The sequence below is a fragment of the Callospermophilus lateralis genome, chromosome 19 (genome assembly GCF_048772815.1).
Source record: "Callospermophilus lateralis isolate mCalLat2 chromosome 19, mCalLat2.hap1, whole genome shotgun sequence".
Lineage (NCBI taxonomy): Eukaryota > Metazoa > Chordata > Mammalia > Rodentia > Sciuridae > Callospermophilus > Callospermophilus lateralis.
Genome location: NC_135323.1, coordinates 14,432,223 through 14,454,518, shown reverse-complemented (window position 1 = coordinate 14,454,518; position 22,296 = coordinate 14,432,223). Strand labels below are relative to the sequence as shown.

General features: G+C 42.7%; 1 protein-coding gene across 1 annotated transcript in view; it reads left to right on the top strand.

Moving 5' to 3' along the window:
* Positions 1-19,244, top strand: part of Dnah3 (dynein axonemal heavy chain 3) — a 153,790-nt gene extending 134,546 nt beyond the window's left edge. Inside the window, exons 53-61 of the mRNA XM_076840105.2 lie at positions 2,724-2,949; positions 5,842-6,086; positions 7,665-7,781; positions 10,973-11,127; positions 12,022-12,189; positions 13,814-13,956; positions 16,556-16,760; positions 17,525-17,662; positions 18,891-19,244. Of these exons, the coding sequence (XP_076696220.1) occupies positions 2,724-2,949; positions 5,842-6,086; positions 7,665-7,781; positions 10,973-11,127; positions 12,022-12,189; positions 13,814-13,956; positions 16,556-16,760; positions 17,525-17,662; positions 18,891-19,244 (1,751 nt within the window). The remainder of the gene's footprint in view (positions 1-2,723; positions 2,950-5,841; positions 6,087-7,664; positions 7,782-10,972; positions 11,128-12,021; positions 12,190-13,813; positions 13,957-16,555; positions 16,761-17,524; positions 17,663-18,890) is intronic.
* The last annotated feature ends 3,052 nt before the right edge of the window (positions 19,245-22,296 follow it).

Here is a 22,296-nt window from a genome sequence, read left to right as displayed (position 1 = left end):
ACAGAGACTGAGGGCGCTGCGTGACAGCCTGCAGTGCACAGGACAGTTCCTACAATAAAAGATGACCCTGTCTAGAACATCACTCTTGCCAAGGTCGAGAAAGCCTGTCATGGAGTGTAGGAACATCCTTCTTCTCACCCTCCCAGAAGTAACCACCCCTTACCCGATTTGTGTAACTTTCCAGAAATACACGATTCCAAGATTTCCAGACTATCTCGTGATACAGAAGGATGTGAGTCATTGACAGGAATAGAGTGGTTTTGGGTTCTCAGTGCTTTAGTTTTCTCTGTTGCTGGATGAAGAAAGAGTACAAGAAACACAAGTGACAGATTGACCCTCTCCTGTGAGAGCTGAGGAGTTTGGCTGTTACCTTCACCAGGTAGAAAGCCAGCAGCACCCTGCTCCTGGGAGGAGGGCAGAGGGGAGAGCTGAAACGAACAGACTCCAGGTTCCTGGGAGCACCAAGGGATTATTGCCAGGGAGCAATCTCTGACCCTTTCAGACTCAGTTTGGATGACTTCAGAGGAAACCTCTTTGGCTCTGTGTCCCTCCTAGTGAAGCTTTCAGAGAGATCTCAATGCACACTAGACCAATTAAATTAAAATCTTGAGGGTGGAACCCTGGCATCGTGTTTTACAAAGCTTTTTAGTAAATTCTAGTGTCCAATCAATGATGGGAACCACTGACTAATGGTTTCAGCAGCCTTTGAAAATCATTACCAAGATCCATTATTTCATTAGAGGCTGTGAAATGGTGATATTTTAATTCTGTTCTTCCTTCCACATTCATTAGCTGAAACTCTTTTCCCTTGTCAACTCTTGGGTTTACTCTGAATAGTCCAGACAGGATGGGCAGAAAGGATGCTTGGTTCTTTTCGTTTACCAGCACTCATAATATTGAACTGACACCCTGGCAATCTCTGAAGTGAACAGTGATCCACTCTGGTTTTTCTATACCATTGTGAATGCATGGATTTTAACATATTCTATGTTTCAAATATGTTAGTGTTTGTTTCCACTGCTGTCATTTTCTTTTTATTCTCATATTATTTTATCTTTGGCTTGTGGAAGCACCTTTATATCTGCATACTTTTCACATAACCCTTGTAGTTATTTATTTAAGTTGTAAATGGACACAATACCTTCATTTTATTTATTTATTTATATGTGGTGCTGAGAATCAAATCCAGTGCCTCACATATGCTAGGCAAGCACTCCACCACTGAGCTACAACCCCAGTACCCCCCAGTAGGTTGTGATTGCTTCCTTGCCTTCAACTTAACTGCCTCTATGAAAGACCTGTCTCCAATTACTGTCACATTTTGAGACACTGGGGATTAGAACTTCAGTTTATAAGTTTGGGAGGGACACCATTTACCTATCACAGAGAATCTATGGAATCTGATTGTTCTGTGTGCTGACTATCCCTCTTAGTAATGTACTTCCTCCTGTAGTTTGTGTCTTTTAAAGTGAATCCACAATAATTAAGGTTGTGTTATTTGTAGAAGTCTCAAATACTTTGGGTTTTAGGAGTGTCCCAACAGGACAACTTTCTCTATGCAAACATGGGTCCCCAGGGGGTGTTGACATTCTGGATCAATTTCATGGAAAATTTCTCAGCTAGAGAATTTTCTACCAGAAGGTTTTGTGAATTCATACCCCTCCTCTGCATGTGGTCTGAACTCAGTGTTTTGATTTCTCACCAGAGAATTGTTGCTTATATTTTTTCACCCAAGCTCCAAATCAGTGACAAACTTCCATAAGTTAGTAGACATATTTCTGGTCTTCTTGAAGTGCAGCCCTTTGAGGGGTGCACACATACGTCTCAGTTCCAGCTTCCCATTTCTTAGGAGTTCAAAGCTTAAATTTCCCATCCTGTCAAAACTTCACCCTCTAGATTGACTAAATAAAACATGGTATTTTCCAATGGCAAAAATACTTTTTCAAGACATAAAGCATAAAGACTTTAATCAAGTGTATAGGTCTTTCTTCTGTGGTTTTTAAATTTGATGTCTTGCTATTCCAGAAAAGTAAAAAGCATAAGGTCTTTACATATATACTGATAGGAGAAAGAACTATAAAATACATCATTAAGTGAAACAAACAAATGTTCTGTAATCCATATAATTTAATGGTATGTGCATAAAATATCTCTGGAAGGATTCACAAACCTAATAACATTGGCTACCCCTGGGGAAGATAATCATGAAAAAGACTTAATCTCACTATATAATTTCTTATATTTCCTACTAAAATTCATAAAAACACAGTTCCTATTTGTTTGGTGATATGCATACCTCCAGTTTTGAGTTTCCTCTTCATTTTTGGCACCTAACAATTTCCCTTTCTTTCAAGCCCTGATTTTTTTTTTCAGTCTGTACACTTTTTACGGCAAGAATGTGTACACATTTAGAGCAAAAGCCTTCATTTGCCATCTTACTAGATTGTCTAAAGCTCTTTCAGAGAGATATTTATTTTGTAATTAATGGAAACCAATGAAAGCCAAGTGTGTTGGCACACACCTTAGTCTCGCTAGTGGGAGAGCTGAGGCAGGAGTATCATGGGTTGGAGGCCATCCTGGGCAAAATATTGAGACCCTCAAAAAAAAAAAAAAGTCAATGAGTTTCTTTGTGAATCCAAACTTTTAAATGTCCCCTTCCTTACTGGCAACATGGGCTTAACTGGCCTATCCTCTTTCAAACCCCCTGTTCTTCCTGGTCTCAGGCCTGCTGAAGTTTGCAGATGACCTTAGCATGGGAGGTCCCAAAACACAGACCATCTCCCTTGGCCAAGGCCAAGGTCCTATTGCTGCCAAAATGATAAACAATGCCATAAAAGAAGGGACCTGGGTGGTCTTACAGAACTGCCACCTGGCCACAAGCTGGATGCCTGCACTGGAGAAGATCTGTGAGGAGGTGATTGTTCCTGAGAGCACCCACGTGAGATTCAGGTGAGATGATGCGCTCCCCTGCCTGCCTGACTTTGGGACCCAGCCTCAAGTTCCTGGTAGCATACTGGTGCCCGGGATACAAAGATGGAAACACACATTCCTGCCCCTCAGAAGCTCAGTCTAGGGAAAGAACTCATGGATGAGTAATGTGGAGACCATACAATAGTCAATCAAGAACCACGGAACACAGAAGAGGGCCAAGACAGCGGGGGAAGGTCTGGAGGACAGATGGTTGCCTGGTTTTTGAAAGATGAGTAGGAGTTTTCCAGAAAGGAGATTCCAGTCCTAAGGGACAGCGTTTGTAAAAGCAAATAGGGAATATTAGGGAATACTGAGAGGTTAGCTAATGACTCTGAGGTGTATGTTATAAGAAGTTGTTATAAGAAGTTATTTGGGGAAGTGTCTAGGAAGTTAGATTAAATGCCATCAAGACTGATTTTATTTTGAATATTATTGATCTAAAAAACATGCTACCTGTGGTCTAGGCACAATTTGCCATTTCTCTATCCTCCATTTTGGGGGCTTCATGGAATTTTAATCAACGTTGGAAACAGCGATTTGGTTTTTGTGAACTTTAAAGCCCAGCAAGTCTGAACTTCAGTTTTTCTATTCATGGGATGAAGAGTAGAACCAACTCAAAATGTTCAGGGAGTCTCTTTTCCAGATTCTAGGCTAGGGAATGGCCTGTGGGCTAAAACCAGTCTGCTGCCTGTTTTTGATATGACCTGCAATCTAATTTTTAAACAGGTGGGGGGAGGAGCCTAAAGAATGATCTTTCATGACACATGAAAATTACATGAAGTTCAAATTTCAGTGAGCATAAATAAAGTCTTATTGAAAAACACCCCCAGTTAGTCATATAGTGTCAGTGTTTGCTTTTGTGCTATGAGTAGTTGAGACAGACACCGGGGTGAGCCCACAAGATTTGAAATATTTACTCTTCTGTCCTCTGAGGGAAAAGTTTGCTGACCCCCTGCTTTAGGCAACCCCGCTTACTGGTTGCTTTCATTTGGCTCATGTCTGCCTGAAAATAGGGAAGTAGTGCTTGTTTACAAAGTCACATTAAACCCACCGTTGATTTACTACAGTCATGAAAGCTTTCAAAGGAGGGAAGTCCATGAGTTTCATGAATGTTATATGGTTTGGGATGGTGTGTGGACTCATGGGCCATTGATGACATTTGATAAATAAAAAATTAATCTTGTTGAGGTATTACTGCTTAATACTAATTGTTCTCATGCAGGAATACAGGCTTCTTGTGGTAGTAGTAGGTTTTCTGATTATTTAAAAAAGAAATTGCAGATCTAAAATTTTAAAAGAAAGCTCTAGTTTGTGAAAAGTGGGAAACGACTTCAAAACTATGTTACAGCACTGTTGAATGTGAGTGGTGTGAGCCAGACATTGCCCCTCTGTCGTCTGAAGTCGGAACTTAAACCATGGTTTAGGACCCCTCCTCTAGTCTCCCAGCCCTGTGCCTTGACCACTGCCAGCTGCCCACCAAGCCTCACCACATCCCAGCTCCCCTCATTCACATGGTTGCTCAGCCTATGACCTGTATCTCTGAAGACCGCCCATCTGCAATCCACCTGTTGGCAATCTCTGTAATGTCTAGCAAACAAATAAATAAAAAACAGGATGCCATGGTGTATGGGTGATTTGAGCTTGGATAGGAAAACCAGATTCATCAAAGCCTGGAGAGCAATGTATCCAAATGTTAACCTATAGGAATAAAAATTACAAATTCTGTTTTCTTCCAAACATGTTTACATATATTCCCATTTTTTGTGGACATAAATTTAAAAATTGCATTTTAAAGAAAAAAACTTTCCCATAGTTTCAGGGCCCCTTTTAAATACCATTTCCTATTTGATTTGGGTCAGCACACTTTTCCTCTAAAGAGTGAAACAGTAAATTATTTAGGCTTTGCAGGCCATGTTGTCTCTGTTGCAACTATAAATCTCTGAAGTTGTAGGGTAAAAGCAGGTATAGACAAGATGTAGATGAAGGGGCTTAGCCATGTCCCAGTGAAACTTCATTTACAAAAACAGCAGGTGATAGAGCCGGGCAAAGTGGGGCATGCCTGTAATCCCAGCAGCTGGGGAGGCTGAGGCAGGAGGATCACAAATTCAAAGCCAGCCTAAGCAAAAGCAAGGCACTAAGCAACTCAGTGAGACCCTGTCTCTAAATAAAATACAAAATAGAATTGAGGATATGGCTCAGTGACAGAGTGCCCCTGAGTTCAATCCCTGGTACAAAAAAAGAAAAGAAAAAAAAAAGCCACACAAAAACAGGTAATAGAGTAGATTTGAGGGTGCCTTGTATAGTACTTTAATCTAAAACTGATGCTCAAAGAGTCCAAGTAAAGGCCGGGTATGGTGGCACACACCTGTAATCCCAGCAGCTTGGGAGGCTGAGGCAGGAGCATCATGAATTCTAAGCCAGCCTCAGCAAAGGCAAGGTGCTAATAAGCAACTCAGTGAGACCCTGTCTCTAAATAAAATACAAAATAGGGCTGGAGATGTGGCTCAGTGGTCAAGTGCCCCTGAGTTCAATCCCCAGTACCAAAAAAAAAAAAAAAAAGTCCAATTAAGGGGTTTAAGAGCAAAGGCTTCGGGGTCAGAGAGTCCCAGGTGCACAGCAGCTACTTCTAAGCAGTGTGTCCTTGAAAGACCACCTGACTGCTCCATGCTTCTGTTTCCTCACTGACAACGGGATGGTAAATATCTCTCATTGGGTGGCTGTGAGGGTTGAAGGGGTTCAAAGGACACATATAAATTCTCACATGTGCTGGGCATCTAGAGGTGCTAATAAATGATAGCTGTTATCGTTTGCTCTTGTTTTCAGAATAACTTACTGTACTGCTCTCAGTAGTTGAATCCATTGTTTTTCCAGACTCTGGTTAACCAGCTATCCATCAGAGAAGTTTCCAGTTAGCATTCTCCAGAATGGGATCAAAATGACCAACGAGCCCCCAAAAGGGCTTCGGGCCAACCTTTTGCGCTCCTACCTCAATGACCCCATCTCAGACCCCACGTTCTTCCAAAGCTGTACCAAGCCAGTCATGTGGCAAAAGCTGTTGTTTGGTCTTTGCTTCTTCCACGCCATCGTTCAAGAGAGGAGGAACTTTGGACCCCTAGGTGAGCCATGGCAGTGCATCTAGGTTGCCCAGGGGAAGGGTCACAGGCAGATGAAGGTGTGCTTACAGGTGGTGTTCAGCTTTGCACGCAGATGACCAGAAAAACCGTGTCTCTTCTGTGCAATAATTTGGACATATTTATACTCTTTTCTTATTTGTTATTTATCTGAAATTAAAATTTCACTCAGTGACCTATATTTTTGCTAAACCTGGCAATCCAATACCGCATTAATGTCAATGTGAGGGAAAAAGTCATGCTCCAGAATCAGAAGCCGATACCTACTGAAGTAATGTGATAACAGGAGGACTGCAGGCTCTTCACTTGGGCCTGTGTTTGTCTATCTTAGGTACAATGACCATTCTCCAGGAAGTTGTCACCAGATGACTTATAACATTTTAGATAGCTCTCTTTACATGTGCATGACAATGAGAGACAGGGATTCACCAAGGACATTTGTCTATGATTCTTCCCGAAAACTATTAACAAATGTGTTTATCAATGTAAACTACCCTTGGTATAACTTACAAGTAATAAGTAATCTTGTTAGAGCAGATTGTCAAACTGCTATATACAAATCTCTTGTCGTGGTGTTCAAGTTGAATTTCAAGTTGAATTATCTTTCTCTCATCCATGGCCTGCCTTTGACTCTATTCACTAGCCATGAAATGACCTACCACAGGGTATTCCCCACAGTCCTTTTGGGTTAGATAAGGAGACAAATTGTCCTAATGGTGATTTTCTCAGAGCATCCACTTCCTATTCTTCAACCCCTGCACTCTGGCCAGCCCCAGTTAGCTCCACATGGCACATGACTCTTCTAGGGAGGGTGGAGGGTAAAGGAAGCTCCCTCTGCGTCTAATGTCAGCCATTACATTCTCCCACCACCTCTTTTCATGCCAGGCCTCTAGAAATCCATGCAACAGTTTGTCTCAGAACCAACTGCCCCAATGTGCTTTGTTTGCCAGCACATGAATTTTATTATCTTGTTATGTTTTAATTTGAATGTGAATTTTTAGGAGGAAATTAAACTCCTTGGTTAGGCACAGGGCCCACCACACCCTGCTGGCATACACCAGGCCCTGTGCATACATTTATGTCATCCTCTAGTCCCAGTGGGCGTTATCATTGACCCTTGGAAATGCAAGTGGCAGTTTCTTTAAGGTCGACCATCCAGTTCTCCCAGGAGCTCAAGGAAGGGACATCTTAAAGCCAATTTCATTCTGTTGTGAAGTCATTGCTACTGCTTTCAGCTACACTTTGGTGTTATTTTTGGAGCTCTGTGAATTACTGCAGCCAGGCTGAATAATTCTCATTCCACAAATCCTAGGATGTTAACATCTTCCTTAACAAAGAGGGAGACCCATAAGGAAATTGATTTTAGAATGGATGTTTTCTCTGGCAGAATGGTTCCCACGTTGGCAATAAATGTCAAGGCTAATAGTTGGCCCAGGGCTGGATATTCATAGGGCCGAAAAGGCTCTTGATCCATAATGATGCTTAACTCCACTGGCTCAGTCTCTGAGTGGAAATTAAGAGCTCTCAGCACTGAACCCTCTAATTCTTCTCTGCCTCTTGCAGGTTGGAATATTCCTTATGAATTCAATGAATCTGACCTCAGGATTAGTATGCGGCAGATCCAGATGTTTCTCAATGACTACAAGGAGGTGCCATTTGAAGCTCTGACCTACCTGACAGGTATTTGTGGGAAGGGCTCTGCTGCTGTAAACCTCCAGAACCATATTTACCCTCTTGCCCTTTTGCTACTGTCTCCATTGACTTATTCAGCCCCTTCCTCATTCATTCATTCGACCAGCATTGAACTCTTCCTAATGTTGGTCATCATTCTTGATATAGTAAAAAATAGGGACCAGAAAATTAAGGTATGTTCTCTATGGCCAATCTACAAGCTACAAAGGTAGAAATTATAAACAAATGAATGATAATACAGTGATAAGTTCTGTAAGAAAAACATTTGTAAAGCAGAAAGGCATCCTAATTTGATGAAATCTCAGGGGACTGGAGGCGGGTAATCGTGAAAATTTTTCTGAAAGTTTTAAGAGTTGGGTTTCAAGGGATGAGCAGGAATTTGACAAGTGGAAGAAGAAAGGGGAATGGGAAGAAGGAAAGCTTTTCCTGCAGAGGAGTCCTGAGGTGGGCACCCTCCTAGCTAGTTTGTATTAAAGCCTTCATCAGTACCAGGGATTGAGCTCAGGGGTGCTCAACCACTGAGTTACATCCCCAGCCTGATTTTATATTTTATTTAGAGACAGGATCTCACTGAGTTACTTAGCATCTGACTGTCGCTGAGGCTAGCTTTGAACTCGTGATCCTCCTGCCTCAGCCTTGTGAGCACTGGGATTACAGATGTAATTTGTAATCTGCTCGACATCAGCAACCTTTTACTAGGCACCCAATACATACTAGTATATGATATAGAAGAATGAAGAGGCATAAGAAAAGTTGGTGGCTACTTTCAAGGAATATACAATGTAACCCCAGATACAGGGGATAAAATAGAGGTGAAATACCATGGCCACACGTCAAAATTCAGCTTTATAAGAAGATTTGGGCATCTCATGATCACACACAATTCCCCTTCAGGTCCATGTGTTAAGTTTGTCTGGTTTTTCTCCACGCAGTGACGCGCACTTTACACACTTTGAGTATTGACAGCAATCTTACAAACTTCACGTCAGTAACCCCATTTTACAGCTGAGCAGGGACAGGCTTTAGAACAGTTGTTCTGAACTGTAGTCAGCTTTTCCTCTCGGGGACACTTGGCAGCATCTAGACATGTTTTGATTGTCACAACTAAAGAAAGGGTGCTACTGGCATCTTCTGGGTGGTGGCCAGGGATGCTGCTAAACATTCTGCAACACAGTGCACAGCCCTCCCCCCAAACACAAAACTCACTAATCCAACATGCTACTAGTGCCGAGTTTGAAAAACCTACATGAGAATATGTTCAGTCGTAGAAGGCCATGCTGACCTTAACCAGTACAGTGTCCCCTAAAACAAACCCCCGTGTGACACAAGCGGCACAAGTACAGCAGATCTTAGTTTGATAGAAGAGCTTCTTCAAAGTTGGTCATGTTTCCATCACTCTGTGCCACACAGAAGCATGGCATGGACCAATGGTTCCATCGGACCATAGAATAAGTACACTATTGCCTAGAATGCAGTCTTAGTGGAGGACCATGTACAGGGTACAAACCAACCTGCCCTGCCTATGCCAGCAAGCTTGAGGATAGTCCACTTCCAATAGTGCCACTCAGGATAGACCACTTGGGCTGAGGCAACAATCCCCAAAGCTCAAAGGCAAAGACATCAAAGGTCCATTTCTTGCCCACTCTACATGACCAGTGCAAATCGACAATGGTTTCTGCTCATTATAATTACCTATTTATAGGTAATTTATATGTTCCATCGATTTTTTTTTTTTTTTTTTTTGCTACCATCTTGACAAATACTTGTGTACAGGCCACTTCAACAGAGATAGCACTGAAGGACTCAAACCAGCAATTAAATGTATAAGAATGTGTCGCTTGGCCCTTCTACTCTTAGGGACCCAGGAAATAAGAACCAGATGTAGGCGATCATTAGAGTTCTCCACCAACACCAACCAGAGTCAGGTCTTTTCTAGAAAGGTGGTCAAGTCAGAGGGGCCAAAGTCACCCATTCTTAATCTGGTATACATCCTTGCAACAGGGACAATTTAGAAGATATCTAAGGTCCATCTTGGCCTCTCTTGGAACTTTTGCTCTTGCTACAAAAAGAAGACAGGTATGTAGATATAAAGTAATGATCATTCCTTCATAAACATAAAATGATCCTGCAGGGGTGTCCCCTGAAGAAAATTCACAATGAGGAAGTGGTGGTGGGACCTCGTGTCACAACTCTGGGTGCCCTTGAACACTGCCACACTGATTTCATCAGGAAGAAAACCACTCTCCCTTTGTTGCTGTAGTTCAAGTGTGTTGTAAACCTACTCAGCACTGAAACAAGCTGCCATGTTCAAGCTGACCTTGCTGTAGGCCTGGAGACATCAACAGGGCTGCAGACAGCTAGATTAACTGGCCTAAGGTAAAACAGCTTCTGTATGGGCTTCCTCCTGTCCCTCACATCTCCCTTAACTAGCACCCATACCCCACTATCTGCACACTACACCCCTCCAAGTCAGGGCCAAGAGAATCTGAAGTCTCTCTTCCTTTCTGCAAACCTATCTTTTCCTAAAACAGTTGAACTTGAGAATGAGCCCACCCTCCAGGGTGTCCTTGTATGCATCATATATACATGTCTTCTCCTTTTGACCTAGTGTGTTGACCCCAACTACCAAATACCAGGTGACACCACATACTGCAGTACTATGGTATCTAGGCAAGCTAGAAAATGTGTCTTGGGGTTGGTGAACTGGATTTGATGTCCCCTCCAAAGAATCATCCAATTCTTTTTATCTCTACTTTTTGTCAACAGGAAACTATTGTTATGTACTAGAGATGTAGACTGTTTCATTCCAAATTCCTTGTACTAAGCCCAATTTTTGTAATGCCTTTCACATAGATGTATACAGATATGTGTGTGGGGGGGGGAGTTTGGAAGATGCCTCATTAATAGTTATCTTTGGTGGAATTTTTGCTGATTGTATTTTTTTTGTCTTTATTTTCTAAGAAATTTTTAATATGGAGAATATTGTTTTTATAGCAACCATAGTACCAAAATGGCCTTCTCATCCCAAGCTGAACATGGCATCAGCTGCACTGTGTCCTCGGGGTCACCCTGTTTCCAATAGGGTTTCTTGGCCAGTAAGATCCTCTGTTTAATGACCAAGGACCAAGCTCATGATGACCTTCCCTGGGCTCAACTTCTTCACCTGTTGGTTTTCCCAGGGGAATGTAATTATGGAGGTAGAGTGACAGATGACAAAGACAGGCGTCTCCTGCTGTCCCTACTGTCCACGTTCTACTGTAAGGAAGTTGAGGAGGACCATTATTTCCTTGCTCCTGGAAAGACTTACTACATCCCTCCCCATGGTCCCTACCAGGTAAGAATGGCCCACCTCTTTCCCCAAAGGGACTCAGTAGTCTCTATATTATGACTAGGCTACAGCGGTGGTCTTGGATCCATAAGCTGTTTCCAATATTCCAGATGTTGTCACTATTTAATTATTTATTTTAATTATTTTAAAATTATTATTTTATTAAAATTATTAATTAATTTCAATTATTTTAATTGTTTTAAATTATTTAATTATTTAAATTAATTTAATTATTTATTTTAATTATTTACAATATTCCAGATGTTGTCACTATTTAACAAATGCTAGGTATTTGGTAGACGAGGTCCTTCAAAGTATGGCATCCATCTGCCATACTTTGGTGAGGGGAAGAGAAGGATGAAAAGATGAAGCTTTGGTTGTGAACCTGCTGTTAATTGCTGCTTATAAACAAAGGTTCAGGAGGTGGTAAAGGGTGGGGACAGGAGAATGAAATAGGTAAGATGAGAACAAGATATCTGGATGAAGGATGAAGAGGAGTACTTCTATCAATTGCCTGTCATATGCCCAAGCTGCCTTTCTTTATAACCATTTGTCTTCCCATTTACAAATAAGGAAATTTGGGATTCAGATGATGGACTACATTTGCACAGTTAGTGTGATCTATAGCTAGGCTCTGAACCCTGTGCTCTATAACTTTAAAATCAGGACTACATGGGGAACAGAGAGGAATTTGGGGTTTGGAGGGAAGCTCTTCCTTTGCCCATGTGCTTTCATACTTGTACCAGAAAACTGTATGAAGAAGAGCTTATGATATATTTCCCCAGCCTTGGGTTGGGGGGCAAATTCCTGACATAGTGAGACTCCTGTTCCAGTTGGCCCAGCCAAGCCCTGAGTCATTCATGAGACTGCATTTTTGTCAACTCAAGATTTCTTTTCCAGTCCTACATCAACTATATCAGGACCCTCCCCATCACAGCCTACCCGGAAGTATTTGGCCTCCATGATAACGCGGACATCACCAAGGACAATCAGGAAACCAATCAGCTCTTTCAAGGGGTGCTATTGACCCTCCCTAGACAGTCAGGAGGGAGTGGAAAGTCCCCTCAGGTAACTGCTCAGGAGGAGAGTCATTCAGTCTCCCAGGCCGTTGACCAAGAAGACATAAAAAGAGGGACCTGGCAGACCCCTGAGGGAGGGGGTGTGCTCTGCTCTTACTGTGGAGGATCCTTAAATACAGAGCTGAAAGAGGATCAGGTTTTCCAAAACATCAACTATTCCTATATAACCTTAATGATTTTTTTTCTGTATCTACATATCACCTATGCACAGTTTATGTAATATTTTAAACCTAATTTCTTTTGCTTACAAACATTTATTTGAAAAACTGTTCATCAGAACCGTGAGTGGAAACCTAGTATAATTTCTTTAAAGTTATGATCCACATGGAAGGAAGGGAGAGGAGAGGAGAGGAGGAGGAAGAGAAGAAGGGAAGGGGCAGGGGGAGGGGAAAGGGAGGAAGGTAGGTATGGAAGCTCGACAGTTAAGTTCTTCCCAGATGCTATGGATGCCCAAAGCCCTGGAGCTGAGCCCTTTCTGGCTTCTCATTAAAACAGGGAAGATGAGCAAGAGTTCCTGAATTGCTAAATTAGCACCAATCCAAGGCTTTCTACTTGAGAGGAATGAAAAGGGAAAGATGATTAAAATTTGAAAAGGGGGTGATTTTTATAATCATGTAATTCAACATTATTTAATGTCGTGGACACACCTAAAATCTTTCTGGGTACTTCTGTTGGTCCCAGCGCAGACTTTGTGAAGTACTCACCCACTCTGTAAGTGAACCCTGAGAGAGGAAGTGTCCGGCTCCAGGTCCTTTGTAAAATCAGAGAGAGAACTAGGTCCAGAACTGGAGCCATCTCCATTCTCTTTCTCTCCCACTCTGCCCTTCCCTTCTCTGCCTTCCAAACTGCCACATGTTCAGCCCTTCTCAGCTGGGAACCTCACTCATTGGGTTTTGTGATGGGGTTTGTGGTGCCATAAGTGGCATTGGCATGAGGGTAAACCAGCCTTGTTGATGTGGCCCAACATAGAGGTGGTGAGTCCCTGTAGTAAGAAGAGGGAAAGAAGTCACATTCCAGCCTCCCAGACCCAGGGGATGGCAGAACTGCAGCTCTTCCACATCCAGGCTTTAACTTCTCTTTGGTCTTCCAAGCCTCTCCCCTTCCCTACTTGGCTAAGCCCTGGGCTTTTGTTTCTCAATGCTGAGTAATGACTTTCTGCCTTCCCAAGTGTCACTGGGATTGAGAAACAGCCCATCTGCACCAGCTGGTCCTTAGGAGATGGCTGAGAGTGCTGTGGGAAATTCTCACCCAGGGGTGACCTTGAAGACGAGGGTGTTTTTTGAGTGTTCATTGCTGTGGGAGGTGACCTGGCTGAGCAGGAATTCCCTGCCTGGTCCTCAGGCCCTTACTCGAAGTATGAGAACAAACAGCTCATGGTTCAGCATTTTCACTTTTTAGGCAAAGGGATGGTGTGTATCATCCCAAGTCTAACGGGATAATGAGTGCCCACCTTACCCCCAAAGGCAGAATTGGTTTCTAAAGGGGAGTTTCCAGGAAGGTTGGATAGAATATATTTAAAAAGGAAAAATGCTCATTACGTCAATTTTAAGCTGATAAAGCCACAGTCAGCAGATCTTATTTCTCATCCATACCTCTGTTCTCTGCACTTCAAGGAAGTGGTTGAGGAACTAGCCCAGGACATACTCTCCAAGCTTCCCAAAGACTTTGACCTGGAAGAGGTGGTGAAGTTGTACCCTGTGGTCTATGAGGAATCCATGAACACTGTCCTGAGGCAGGAGCTCATCAGATTCAACAGGTGGGTCAGGGGGTCTTGTCGGATCCTGGAGTTGGAGCATGAAGTAGGATCTAATGAGCAGCAGCTGAGATTGACACTCAGTAAGGGGCTGCTATATAAACATGGTTGCCCAACCCATAGGACCATCTCCAGTGTGCTTTGGCCTAGGGTTAAATCACTCGCATTTATTCTCTCCCACTCATTCATGTGACATCTTAAGTCAAGTTCAAACTGAAACCAAGCACAGGCTAATAGTAAAAGCAATCATCAGAGCTACGTTTTTGAGCCCCTGGTGCCTGATATGGTTCCAAGCACTATGCGTGGTCCCCATTCAAGTCACACACAGTCTTTGGAATGTGCAGTTACTAATCCTGTACCAGTATTTTACATATGAGAAAATGCACCTTGGCATGATAGGCTGTAGCCCTCATTTGTGCATTCTGACAATGATGGCCACCCTCCTCTACTACTCAGTCTCCCATAAGGTCACTGGATTCCTTCTTTACTAATGGCCATTGTAATGTAAGATTGAAATTCAGAAGGGTTAAGTAGCTTACCCAAGATCACACAGGCATTCCATGTCAGAACTGAATTTGAACCCAGGTTATCTGATTTCAGAGCCAGTGCACTCAACCAATATTGCAAAATCAGGGTAAGTAAAATCCTTTGCCTCTTCTACAAAATTGGGGTATTATGGGCTGGCCATGAGGCCAAGGGTCTCTGTCCTTTTCTAGTCCCATCTCATTTTTCTTCTAGCTACTCTAGTACAAATCCCAGTGAGTCATCTCAATTTGACTTCTAAACATTCAAAACAAAAGGGTTGTCAAAGACCATGTAGGCCAGAAAAGGAAACTGAAGCCCAGACATGCCAGTGTTTGATATAAGTCTCAACCAACTCAGAACTATGTGGGCTAAAACTCATCACCTGTACCTCCAAGGTCCTTCTTGTTCCACACTCTGTGTTGCTATCTCCATTTTGCCTCACAGGGCCATAGCTCAGTTTTAGAGACAGCCTTGGCTCTAGAGGACTGTAGAAATGTCATCTGAGAACTTCCTGGTTCTGTAATCTTAGGGTTAGTCTCTAGAGTCAATAGGCAGTTGGCCACATAGGGGACCAAGCAAGGTATGGGATATATACCCAGGAGGAATATGCTCAGCACTTCTGCTGTAAGTCAGATGCTTAGGCACAGTAGGCTGCAGTCTTTGTTGGCCCAATCAGGTCTGATGGCTTCCCTCCTCTGCAACTACCCATTTTCCCCTAAGGCCATTGGAGCTGGTTCTTGATGATTGCAGGGGCCATCACCAGACTTTACCACTGGCCATTGTGGGCAAGAGGACAGGGTCACAGCAGTCTTCACCTTCAGCAATACTCTACCATCCCACCTCACTATCTATTTTTGCCTGCTCTCTCAGTGACATGGGAAATCCAAACTATGAGGTGACATGACAGATCATGTCAGGGGGCCATTATTTTGTCTTCTGGTACAAGTGTTCTTAAGCACTAAAACTTCTAAACTGGCAGAGTTCACAGTTATTAGAATAGGCCTTAAAGTATACAGTGATCCGTGGTGTGACCCATCAGGTGGTAGTTGTGCTCCTTGACCCCTCAGCCTACCCAAGTACCAAGTGTCTGAACCTTTGCTTCCTCCTGACATAATGCTCAGTGGCTGCACAGCCAAAAGGCCCTTTTTGACATTTGATCATTCTTTTGCCCATTGGGTTGAGATTGGATGAATCTTTGAACATGACAGGTTCCTTCCAGTGATGGATTCTTTGGCATCCTCAGCTGAATTTCCAGTGGGTTGGGCTGAGCCTCAAAACACAGAGACCAGAAAGAGAAGCAGGTGATTTGGTATTTGCAGATTGCCCTTTACTTGCTTTTTCTCAAGTGTGTACCTCATAATCTATAAAGAAAACGACGTTGGCACTGAGGATCTAAAGCCCTGAAACTGCATGTACCCTTTGACCCCAAAATTCTTTTACTAAGAAAATAATTAGAAATTTGCACAAGGATGGATATACAGGGATTTTCCTTGCAATGTTGTTTACAATGACAAGAGTCTAGAAATAATAATGATAGAGGAATAAATAAAATGGAACACTTTGTAGTCAAAAGAAAGGACAATTTAGGTCTCTTATTTTATTGAATTGAAAAGATTTCTCTAAGATTACAAAAAGGTGATAATGGGGCTGGACACAGTGGTGCACGCCTGTAATTCCAGCAGCAGGAAGATCTCAAGTTCAAAGCCAGCCCCAGCAAAAAGTGAGGCCCTAAGCAATTCAGTGAGACCATGTCTCTAAATAAAATACAGAATAGGGCTGGGGATGGGTTCATTGGTTGAGTACCCCTGAGTTCAATCCCCAGTAGCCCCCCCAAAAAACCAAGATGATATGGGAGGAACCCATTAAAAATGATTTGTGATTATATAGAAAAAAAATCTTAAAAGATGTATATTGAAGTTATCTTTAGGTGGTGAGGTCATGGGAGGTTTATTTTTTTCCATAAATTAAAGATTGTATGTTCATTGACTTTTTAAAGGCAAGAAAGCTGGAATTAGTGAAGTTGGCTAGAATGGGACCACTGGAAACCCAGGCTCAGCCATATCTTTTGTTCTTACAGACTGACCAAAGTGGTTCGCAGAAGCCTCATTGATCTTGGCCGAGCCATCAAAGGGCAAGTCCTGATGTCCTCGGAACTGGAGGAAGTCTTTAATAGCATGCTCGTGGGTAAATTACCAGCCATGTGGGCTGCCAAGTCCTACCCATCGCTGAAGCCCTTGGGGGGCTACGTGGCTGACTTGCTGGCCCGCCTGGCCTTCTTTCAGGTACCTGGGAGTCAGAGTAACTGGGTACCTGGCATGCTTGTTCAGGTGGACAGGACCTTCTGAAATAGCAGCTCAGAGGTAGGGGAGTAAGGCATGCAGCTATGCAATACCCCAGGCTGAGCATCCAGAAATGTTCTTTCCAGATCTGGAAGCAGGAACAGGGACTAGAATAAATATCATCAACTGGTGGCTCATGGGACAGATTTAGCTAATGGATACACTTGTTTTGGCTGCCTGGTCTTTTAAAATTTTTGAGTTAGCATGTGAACTTGGATTTTTTCCACATAAGAACTCAAACATAGGGGCTGCAGGGTGTAGCTCTGTGGTAGCATATGAGAGACTCTGAGTTCAGATTCCACTGCTAGAAAAAAATATATAGATGTTTGTCCTACAAAAGTCAGAAGACCTGAAACAACGTGCCTGTGTTCATACCTGGCAACTGTCACAGGAGCTGAGCGACTTTTGTTTTGTCAGACAAGACACAAAACCGCCCCACCCCAAGCTCCCCATGACTCTGTATTGTATCCCTAACAGCAGCTTGCACCTGTACTTTTCTTTAAAAAAACAACAACAACAAAAAAAAAAAAACAAACAAACATATGTTTCCAACATATTTCTTTGTATCTTCGTTTCAAAAGTGAGAAAATATAAATTAAACTGAGGACCGACAATTTGAGGAAAATGAGAATTAGAATATTTCTTAGTGGGACTCATTTACTGTTCTCTGCCTTGGAACTATCTTTGATGTGTTGTTGATTTTACAGGAATGGATTGACAAGGGGCCCCCTGTGGTCTTTTGGATTTCTGGATTCTACTTCACACAGTCTTTTTTGACCGGTGTTTCTCAGAATTATGCCCGGAAATACACCATCCCTATTGACCACATTGGATTTGAGTTTGAGGTAAGGGCACTCTGGGTGAGGACCTCTCAAGCAACCAGCCAGAGAAAGCAACATTGCCTAATTTCCTTGCAAATCCAAACATTGGGCGTGTTAAGGCCCAAATGCCCCTGAGATCCAAATGAAATGCTTAGCATGATTTACAGTAACTCCAAAAGCTATTCTCTACGAAATGGGGGACTCCCAGGGCTTTGTCTCTGTGTGTATAAAAAGGAATCTTTTCTGAGAAAACTTCTGTCACCATGGTGCCAAGAAATATGAAAGCATCCTTCCATGCAGCCTGTTCAACATGGTGGACTCTTTATTTGGAGAAATGTTAATACCCTTGGGAATGTTAATACCCTGTTTTCTTCCTTAGAAATGGGGAAAAAAAGCCAGGCTTGGTGGTGCAGGCCTGTAATCTCAGCAAATTGGGAGGCTGATGCAGGAGGATCACAAGTGTAAGGCCAGCATCATCAACTTAGCAAGACACTGTCTCAAAGGCTGGGACTGTATTTAGCTCAGTGGTTGAGTGGTCCTGGCTTCAATCCCCAGTACCAAAAAAAAAAAAAAAAAAAAAAAAAATGTGGGGGAAAACATTCCATTCATTATGAAAAAAATTAGAATATTAAATGGAGCTTGTGTTCTCTGGTTCACTATAATCCTTACCACTCCCTATTATCCTACACTTGGACCATTTTCTGTTTACCTAAAGGAATTTGAGTTTACCACTTCTTAATCTAAACAGTGGTATGCTGGAGCTCATTCATACCAACTTACCAGAGCCAGTTACTACATTCTCAGGGATTCTGTGAGCCAGCTTAGTTGGTAGCCTGAAGCCAACCACGGTGGGAGTCTGTACACCACAAAAACTGACAAAAAACTATAAATTCATTTATCCACCCCCATCCCAGAACTGTTTTACCAGCCTGCCTCTGAGTCAGAAGCTAACCCTTCACTTCATAGATCCATGTCCAAAAAGGAAAAGGATTGTGGAAGGTTACTAAGCTATAGTTAATGTGGCCTTCTGACTCCTCCTTGAGCACATTCTCTATGCTTAGAATATACAAGGACAGCAAGCCTAACCAGGATCAGACCTGGCTCCCATAAGTCTGGCAGAAGTATCACAGAAGCCCTGTTGTCCTTCAGTGTGCTTCCTGGCAGATGCAGGGATTACAGCCAGGTTGTTCTTATTGCTACCTCACATAGGAAAATGGCAGGTTATGGAACTCACAGCTTTCCACTCTTCCAGGTAACGGCACAAGAGACAACCATGGAGAGGAACCCAGAAGATGGGGCCTACATAAAAGGACTTTACTTAGAAGGTGCCCGTTGGGACAGGATAGGGATGCAGATTGCAGAGTCTTTCCCCAAAATCCTTTATGACCCATTGCCCATCATTTGGCTGAAACCAGGGGAGAGTTCAACATTTCTGCATCAGAACATTTATGTGTGTCCAGTCTACAAAACAAGTGCTCGGAGAGGTACCCTCTCCACCACGGGCCACTCCACCAACTACGTCCTCTCCATTGAGCTCCCAACAGACATGCCCCAGAAGCACTGGATAAACCGAGGGGTAGCCTCGCTGTGTCAGCTGGATAACTGATGGCATTTATCTCAAAGCACAAAGTAAAAGCCATTTTATTCTCTACTAAAAGCCATTTTATTCTTGAGAGACATTAGATGATGATGATGATGGTGGTGGTGGTGGTGATAACAATGATCATAGAGCTGAGCCAGATATTTCACAGCAGCCCTATATGGTAGGGCTTACTTTATGGCCACAGAAACCATGATTGGAAAAAAGGTAGGTGGTGTCCCCCAGATCAGAGCCACTAAAGTAGAATTAAAATACAGGCAGTGGAACTCTTCTACCTAGATTTTTGATCATATGACTTAAGTTCTCTCGTAATTATTTTTTATTTCAATCACTTCTTTCCTAGTCTATCTACAAGGCTACTATCAATGCCCCTTAGGGGCTTGAAATACTCTTGTTTGCTAAGGCTCTTGATAGATTTAAAATGCATATATCCTGCAATGATCTTAGGTGGTGGCTATTATCTATTTTATAGACAGAGTTCCACAGTCAGTCAGTGGTAGAACTAGGACCCAGCTGCTTCCCGACTAGCCCATGCAGATGAACTAAAGCTTCAGGAAGAAAGGAGAGATGAGAGAACCATATTTGTTGCACACCTACTGGGTACCAAGATTTGTGCCCAGGCCTCAGACTTGATCCTGTAGGCTGGGCATGACTGACTCTCCCTCTGGAGGTTCAGGGGAATTTAGTAAGTTGCTTGAGATCATCCAGGTTTTTCATACTTGCAGACCAGGTTTCCAGTCGAGGTTTGTCTGGTTCTTGAACCCATGCATTTGCCGCATGCTACCTCCCTAAGGACTTGGCTGTGTTGATACAGACTCCTGGAAGAGATGTCTAGCTCCAACTACACAATACTGCCAAGAAATTTCAATCACTTGTTTCTCCCCAAGGCCAGCTGGAAGGGAATCCTGAGGGAGATAAAAGATTGAATTCTTGATGTAGTGAGTCTTCACTAACCCTTTCTTGTGGCTCTTTGGTTCTAAGTGGCTTCTTTCAGGGTATTCTATTGGTCACTTCACAGCTGAGCAGACACACAGCTATTTGAGTCTTAATGTATCTGGCCAGGATCCTCTTCACTAAAACAAATGTTCTGACTCAGGGTCTTCAATTTTTTTTTTTTGAATGCGGGAAGTTTCTGAGAACCAATAAACATATTTCAGAAAACTTCCATTTTAGTTCCTTTATGGCACCAAATTCTAATTGAGGAATCTGAAACTTCTGAGATCAGCAAATCATCCTGGTGACCCAAGAGATTAAGCACACCCTTGTTCTCTAAATCTTGCCACTGAGGAAGTAGAAACCATGAAGAAGAGTTAGGGTCTAGCTTTTGCAGTAGGTAACTTAATAGCTATTTTTTTTTCTGAAGAAACCTGACTTTTTACAGTGAGGGAAAAACATCAGAATGCACAGATAGCTGGAATTGTTGTACCATTCCAAGTAACCTGGTCAGACACGTGAAATGGAAACATGGTCAGGATCCCACATCCCAGAATCTGGGACTGGTAGGTAAGTCACATTGCCATCTGTAAAAGAACTGTCAGAGAGGGGGTTGCCAAGAGCACAACAGAATTTTAATTACAGTTATCCAGTTCCAGCTCCAGCAACAAAAAGCTGAGGGAGGCAGAGACTCTCATTCTTCAGGGGTCAAGGGACAAAATGTTTTTTGTGTGATGGATGAAATTTTTGTAACTAAAAAAAAAAAAAACAAAAAAACTTTCCTCCACTTTGAAAACAAAGATTGCCCTAAATTTGAGGTCATTTTCAATTTGGGCCAGTGTGGTAATAAGGTCTCCTCCTGGGAAAAAGCAATATGCTCTTCAGAAACCATGGTGAGTTAGAAGCTGCAGTCCTAGGCCAGAGATGGCCAGAAGTCAGCTCTGAGGGAAGCAGCAGGCCCTGAGTATAAATAGCTGCGTAGATGACATCAGACAAACCTGGCCACCAAGTTAGATCTTGCTCTTGAAAACCTAGCTGCTGAGTAGCTGGTTATGTTCAGTCCATCTCAATGATGGAAGAAAATTACATTAAAGGAGGGGATGCAGGAAGGTAGGTTGTACTTTTAAATATATATATTTATTTTTTAGGTGTAGTTGGACACAATATCTTATTTATTTTTATGTGGTGCTGAGGATTGAACCCAGGGCCTTGCACGAGCTAGGCGTGCACTCTACTGCTGAGCCACAACCCCAGCCCTAGGTTGTACTTTTTTAAAAGACTGAAGATGGGGATTTTATAGTCTTGGAAAGAAAATGGGGAGAAATCATATTAAAAATAAAAACAAGCCAGATGTGGTGGTGTATACCTGTAATCCTAGAGACTCAGGAGGCTAAGACAGGAGGGTTGCAAGTTCAAGGCCAGCCTCAGCAACTTAGCAAGATCCTAAGTGACTTAGTGAGTCCCTGTCTCAAAATACAAAATTGTAAGTGCTAGGGACTTAGCTCAGGGGTAAAGGGCCCTGAGTTCAATCCCTAGTACCAAATTTTTAAAAGTTACATGGAAGGTTTGATAATACATTGACAATAAAGGCTGTGCAACAGTATATGCATCTTTGCAAAGGGGGCTAGACATAAAATTCACATGTAGGTAAGATTTCTGTGGTGTAGAAGGTCCTCAAAGGTTGGCTAGCAATTAAATCAACTTTGTGGAGAAGGCTGGGTGGGAAGGGTGGTTTCTACATTCAATAGACTAAGGCAAAAATTATACCTAGTCAAAAGTTACTTAAAAATGAAGCATGAGGGAGATGGACAAGCCGTAGCCCACTTGGCAACACAGCCAGTTCTTCCTCCAATGTGGGTACAGCTCACTGTCTCACTGGCCGACCACCAGACGAAGCAGTTGGCTTGAGTTTACAGACACGATGTTGCATGGGAAATACTTTAAACATTAGAACCAACTCTAGGCAGGGAGATGCTTCCATACTGAGACCCAATGAAGGAAAGTGACTGAAAGAATGGAAGATTTCTATCCCCCAATTTAAGCCCGACTGGGACACTGCACACTGAATGGCCACTACACCTGCCAGCACATTAAAATTTCTGTCTCTCTGTACCAAAGGCCTATT